Source organism: Anoplophora glabripennis, unplaced genomic scaffold (genome assembly GCF_000390285.2).
Source record: "Anoplophora glabripennis isolate ALB-LARVAE unplaced genomic scaffold, Agla_2.0 scaffold2081, whole genome shotgun sequence".
NCBI classification, from domain to species: domain Eukaryota; kingdom Metazoa; phylum Arthropoda; class Insecta; order Coleoptera; family Cerambycidae; genus Anoplophora; species Anoplophora glabripennis.
In genome coordinates this window covers 1-6,657 of record NW_019418157.1, presented here as the reverse complement: position 1 = coordinate 6,657, position 6,657 = coordinate 1, and the positions used below count along the sequence as shown (strand labels likewise).

General features: G+C 35.4%; 1 protein-coding gene and 2 pseudogenes across 1 annotated transcript; all 3 read right to left on the bottom strand.

The window, feature by feature from the left end:
- Positions 1–1,410: 1,410 nt before the first annotated feature.
- LOC111692587 lies at positions 1,411–1,969 on the bottom strand (annotated as a pseudogene).
- Positions 1,970–4,789: 2,820 nt separating this feature from the next.
- Positions 4,790–5,300, bottom strand: LOC111692586 (annotated as a pseudogene).
- Positions 5,301–6,000: 700 nt separating this feature from the next.
- Positions 6,001–6,643, bottom strand: LOC108915792. Its single transcript, XM_018721921.2, has 2 exons — positions 6,527–6,643; positions 6,001–6,444 (listed from the first exon to the last, which is right to left on the bottom strand). Exons 1-2 carry the CDS (start codon positions 6,626–6,628, stop codon positions 6,094–6,096), a joined length of 453 nt encoding a protein of 150 aa, XP_018577437.1. The 5' UTR covers positions 6,629–6,643; the 3' UTR covers positions 6,001–6,093.
- Between the last annotated feature and the right edge of the window lie 14 nt (positions 6,644–6,657).

Here is a 6,657-nt window from a genome sequence, read left to right as displayed (position 1 = left end):
TAGCATCTGAATTAGGAGTTGGAGAAAACACAGTTGGTGATTGGAAGCGAAACCGCAATAAACTAGAGCAGTGGAAGGAGAAAACATCATCAACCGGGACATCATCGCTAATTGAACGAAAATCCATGAAATCAAGTGACTATGAAAAATTGGGAGATGCGTTATTTTTATGGTTTACACAACAGCGTGATAAGGGAGCTCCGATCTCTGGACCAATTCTACAAGCGAAAGCATTATCACTGCGCACTCTTTTCCCGGAGGAAACGAAACAATTCACAGCAAGCCAAGGCTGGCTCGATAGATGGAAAAAGAGGCATGATATACGTCAGCTCAATATTTGTGGTGAGAAGCTATCTGCAGACAGCTCTACCCTGATAACATTTAAAGAAAAAATTCAACAAAAAATAAACAACGATGGATACAGTCCAGATCAAATTTATAACTGTGATGAGACTGGCCTAAATTACAAACTTTTACCAGCCAAAACCATAGCATCACGTCAAGAAACATCAGCTCCTGGTTACAAACGTAGCAAAGAAAGGGTAACAATTTTAGCATGCAGCAATGCTTCTGGTAGTCACAAATTGCCCCTCATGATGATTGGAAAATCTGCCAAGCCTAGAGCTTTTAAAAATCTTTCACCAACAGCCATGCCCGTTTACTATAGAAACCAAAGAAGTGCATGGATGGATTCAAAACTCTTCAAAGCATGGTTCTATGAAGAATTTGTTCCTCAAGTGGAGCAACATTTGAAAAAAATGAAACTGTCGAGAAAAGCATTACTGCTACTGGACAATGCTCCATCGCATCCAAGTGAAGATGAGTTATGTAGCGAGGACATCAAAGTGCTTTTTTTCCGCCAAACGTTACATCATTGATCCAACCAATGGATCAAGGAGTATTGGAAAATCTAAAGCGCAACTACAGATTTTGCCTATTAAAATCGCTTTTGGAAGCGTTAGAAAATGGTGAGGACTTAACGACTCATTTAAAAAAGGTGAATCTTAAGGACGTGATGTTATGGATAGCCCAATCGTGGCATGAAATGAAACCTGAAACTTTGATGAAGTCATGGCGCAAAACTGTCGATTTTTCGGAAGACGATCTCTCCGTTGAGGGACCTGTGCTCCCGTTGCTTGAGATGGCGAGGTCACTACCGAGTAAGGACCCCTTAACAGAAAATGATGTCGAAGAGTGGNTGAGAAAAATCGATCAACCTATATTTTATATCCTTGGCCTTTTATGTAAATATTTGACACTGACAGTTATTGTAGATTTTAAATTTTAATAAATTAATAAACATACAAATCTAAAATTATCATCCGGGGTATTGTATTTAAATGCAATTAAATTTATACACACGTATTTTCATTTTTATTGCAATAAAAGATTTTTTCAATGTATGTGTAATTATATTGCAATTTTCAATTGGATAAGAAAGAAAAACATAATCTTAATATTAATTTTTAAAAAGCAATGCCTTCTGTGAGAAATTTTATTCTTTTCTACCTTATGCATCTCTGCATAAGTAAGTAACATCGAATCAGCAGGATGGAAGCTGGATTCCAACCAAAGTCTCTGTACCCTCTAGAATTTACATACTGCCCATCCGTCTCATGGTAAGCAAACGTACAAACTGCTTGAGCTGATTTATCGACAAATGCTGTCGACAGTTTAATTAAACCTTCTAGTTCCAATATCTCTAAAAACCACTTTATGTAACGTTTTTGAGGGAATTAAAGCATAAAGTCGCATCTTCTATAACTACAGGTCCCTGTACATATTTGTGCGCTTCCTTAGCTTTTAGCCTCTCTTTTAATATTAGTATTTCGTCTATTTCATCTTGTAATTCAGGTAGACCCAGTTCATTGATGATAAGTTGTCTTGGGAAGTCTGCGCTTAAGATTTATATGACTTACCTATAATTTCTTATACGATTGCCCGTTAGAAATGTGATCGGTTTCGACATATCATATGTTTTGTCAGGCTCTTGATACGAAGTACACATGGATTTTTGTTACTAGGTGATATGGTATAAATAATGTTTTTATCTGGGAGAAAGAGAAAAATTAATCCTTAATTTTAACTCTCTTAGATATAAATATGATTTTTATTTACCAGTGACAAGGTTTAAATAAAGTTCTTTTACCTGTAGGATTATGTTAAATGTTGGACCGTAATTTGAATGCCATCAAATATTGTATTTGTCATGTAAATACAATATTGATACAATATTTATTGGAAGAAAATTTTCTATCGATTAGTAGATTATATTTAGTAAAATATCACAAGGTGATGATTCATCTCAGTGTCTAGAAATCGAAAGAGCCCTAAACCGAAATACGTAGCACAGCTACTTGCAGAGCTGCCACTACCTGTGTACGAACGTTAACCAGATTCATTGCCAGTTCTGTAATCAGCATTCGGAATCTCCATTTGCTCCAAATTTTATGCATTATGTCACACGTATTGAACACATTTGTTGTCATTAACCCGAAATAACCAATAAAATATTTAACAAAATATTGAATGACATTTAGAGAAAACTTTAAAAAACTCCCTTGTAGTTAAACAAATATTGCGGTNTCCTCGACATGGCGCCCAACGTGGGGCTCGATTCGAACTTCCGATGTCTCCACCGAGGGCCCATGTCAATATGGCCGATACAAACGATCATGCTTCACGACACTTGGCCTTTTATGTAAATATTTGACACTGACAGTTATTGTAGATTTTAAATTTTAATAAATTAATAAACATACAAATCTAAAATTATCATCCGGGGTATTGTATTTAAATGCAATTAAATTTATACATACGTATTTTCATTTTTATTGCAATAAAAGATTTTTTCAATGCATGTGTAATTCAGTGGCGCCCCGTGGGTTTGACTATAGGGGGGGCGCATTCTGAAGAGAGAATGTATATGATAGGAGCTGCGGGGGGCGGAAGCCCCCTGCTTAGCGCCGCAGGCGAAAAATTTTGAAGAATTTCAAGGTCATTGTGTTTTGCAAGTACCTACATACTCCAAAATAAATACTGTCAGTGTGTAGGGGGTAAACATGGGCATCACTAAGATGTTTATCTAAAACGGGATCAATTTTTGCATTATAGTCTGTCAGTTCTAAAAATTGCCCTTTGTTTACCGAGTCACTTTTTTCATTATGTCCACGAAGGGGAAGGTTACATGTACCACATAGTTTTAAGATATCTATAATTTTTGAAAGAAGCAATCGATTTTTCTTAACCGTTTCGTTATGACTATTTATTTGTTCTGCATAAGCACTACTTAAAAAAGAAGCAATAGTTACTCTTCCTAAAAGTAAAAAACTCACCAAGTTATTTTTGTGTTTAGGAGAATTTTCATGTTTCTTAATTTTGTCCGGTAAATGTTTCAAGTCAGAAACTCGTTATTTTTCAATTCGACTTTTTCAGACAGCTCTGCCGTGATAACATTTAAAGAAAAAATTCAACAAAAAATAAACAACGATGGATACAGCCCAGATCAAATTTATAACTGTGATGAGACTGGCCTAAATTACAAACTTTTGCCAGCCAAAACCCTAGCATCACGTCAAGAAACATCAGCTCCTGGTTACAAGCGTAGCAAAGAAAGGGTAACAATTTTCGCATGCAGCAATTCTTTTGGTAGTCACAAATTGCCCCTCATGATGATTGGAAAATCTGCCAAACCTAGAGCTTTTAAAAATCTTTCACCAACAGCCATGCCCGTTTACTATAGAAGTGCATGGATGGTTTCAAAACTCTTCAAAGCATGGTTCTATGAAGAATTTGTTCCTCAAGTGGAGCAACATTTGAAAAAAATGAAACTGTCGAGAAAAGCATTACTGCTACTGGACAATGCTCCATCGTATCCAAGTGAAGATGAGTTATGTAGCGAGGACATCAAAGTGCTTTTTTTTCCGCCAAACGTTACATCATTGATCTAACCAATGGATCAAGGAGTATTGGAAAATCTAAAGCGCAACTACAGATTTTGCCTATTAAAATCGCTTTTGGAAGCGTTAGAAAATGGTGAGGACTTAACGACTTATTTAAAAAAGGTGAATCTTAAGGACGTGATGTATTGGATAGCCCAATCGTGGCATGAAATGAAACTTGAAACTTTGATGAAGTCATGGCGCAAAACTGTCGATTTTTCGAAAGACGATCTCTCTGTTGAGGAACCTGTGCTCCCGTTGTTTGAGATGGCGAGGTCACTACTGAGTGAGGACCCCTTAACAGAAAATGATGTCGAAGAGTGGATCAGAGGAGATGACGTGGAATTGGATTACACTGATGAAGAGATTGCGTCAATCGTTCAAGAACGCCAACGCATTGAAGAATCAAGTTCTGATGAAGAAATCATTTTTCAGAAAGTTTCTCATTCGGAAGCTTTAGCTGCATTTGAAACTGCCTTAGCTTATGTGGAGCAGCAAAACGAAGCAACGCCAGCAGACATTTTTCTCATGAAAAAATGGAGAGACATTGCTGCAAAAAATCGCGCTCCTCGATTACGTCAAACGAAAATTTCGTCTTTTTTTACTCCTTAGTTTGCTTGTCATACTGTTAGGTATATACACACATATTACTTTAGTACTTACTTTATTACTGCGTACGTAAATAAAACATATGTAATTTGATTAAAAATCTGATTTTATTTTACAGTAGAAAATAAAGTCCGTATTATCCGAGTTTTTGATTATCCGAGGTAGGCTTGGTCCACAATAGCTCGGATAATCGGGGTTCTACTGTACTTGAATTTTAATAAATTAATAAGCAAACAAATCTAAATTTTTAAAAAGCAATGCCTTCTGTGAGAAATTTTATTCTTTTCTACCTTATGCATCTCTGCATAAGTAAGTAACATCGTATCAGCAGGGTGGAAGCAGGATTCCAACCAAAGTCTCTGTACCCTCTAGAATTTACATACTGCCCATCCGTCTCATGGTAAGCAAACGTACAAACAGCTTGAACTGATTTATCGACAAACGCTGTCGACAGTTTAATTAAACCTTCTAGTTCCAATATCTCTAAAAACCACTTTATATAACGTTTTTGAGGGAATTAAAGCATAAAGTCGCATCTTCTATAACTACAGGTCCCTGTACATATTTGTGCGCTTCCTTAGCTTTTAACCTCTCTTTTAATATTGATATTTCGTCTATTTCATCTTGTAATTCAGGTAGACCCAGTTCATTGATGATAAGTTGTCTTGGGAAGTCTGCGCTTAAGATTTATATGACTTACCTATAATTTCTTATACGATTGCCCGTTAGAAATGTGATCGGTTTCGACATATTATATGTTTTGTCAGGCACTTGATACGAAGTACACATGGATTTTTGTTACTAGGTGATATGGTATAAATAATGTTTTTATCTGGGAGAAAGAGAAAAATTAATCCTTAATTTTAACTCTCTTAGATATAAATATGATTTTTATTTACCAGTGACAAGGTTTAAATAAAGTTCTTTTACCTGTAGGATTATGTTAAATGTTGGACCGTAATTTGAATGCCATCAAATATTGTATTTGTCATGTAAATACAATATTGATACAATATTTATTGGAAGAAAATTTTCTATCGATTAGTAGATTATATTTAGTAAAATATCACAAGGTGATGATTCATCTCAGTGTCTAGAAATCGAAAGAGCCCTAAACCGAAATACGTAGCACAGCTACTTGCAGAGCTGCCACTACCTGTGTACGAACGTTAACCAGATTCATTGCCAGTTCTGTAATCAGCATTCGGAATCTCCATTTGCTCCAAATTTTATGCATTATGTCACACGTATTGAACACATTTGTTGTCATTAACCCGAAATAACCAATAAAATATTTAACAAAATATTGAATGACATTTAGAGAAAACTTTAAAAAACTCCCTTGTAGTTAAACAAATATTGCGGTAGTTAAAAAAATAACTAGACAGATTTTTTATTTTTCATTAAATTTAAAAAAATTTCTTTCTTTAAATCAGAAAATACCATCATCATCATGTTAAACATAAATTTATTTTGATATAACGAATATTCGTTGTTTCAAGAAAAAAACTATTCTCTAGTACCTAGTACATTTCTACATATGTCAGTTTGCCATCAAACTGGAAGTATTTATAGCATCAGCTAGTTTCTCGTTTTCTAAAATCGTCTCGTGATTTCCCTCGAACAACCGAATCTCGACGGACTTCTCAAAGAACGCTGACAATCCGTAGTCATCCGCGATATCTTGAATGATGGAAGCAGTTGCTTTGAACAGTTTTACATTTGACCTTAAATTTCTGTAAGAAGGCACATAATTATCAACACATTTCATCCGCTTGTAGATGGTGTTGGAGACCAAGCCTAGATAGTCCGCCTTGAGCGGAGCGTGTTTTTTAACCGATTCGATTGCAAGATTTACCCTTTCTTCCCACGTTTGGCATTTAAATATATCCACCTGAAATTAAAATATGTATGCCATTATGTAAAACAACAAAGTTATAATACTGTTCTATTTCTACGAATATAAAAAGGTTTACCTTATTTTTAGCAAGTTCACCAAGTGGTATACAGCAGGATAGCAATTGGTATATCAAACTGTTCTGAACGAACAGTTCAGATTCCTCATTTAAATTCTTCATTATAGTCTTCGAAAATAGCGGAGCGCCGT

What these genes read in the sequence shown, in the direction of transcription:
- LOC108915792 (XM_018721921.2), bottom strand. Translation starts at nt 6,628, where the DNA reads ATGAAGAATTTAAATGAGGAATCTGAACTGTTCGTTCAGAACAGTTTG. An exon ending in GTGAACTTGCTAAAAATAAG is followed by an intron (nt 6,445 to 6,526) that starts GTAAACCTTTTT and finishes TTTTAATTTCAG; the next exon opens with GTGGATATATTTAAATGCCA.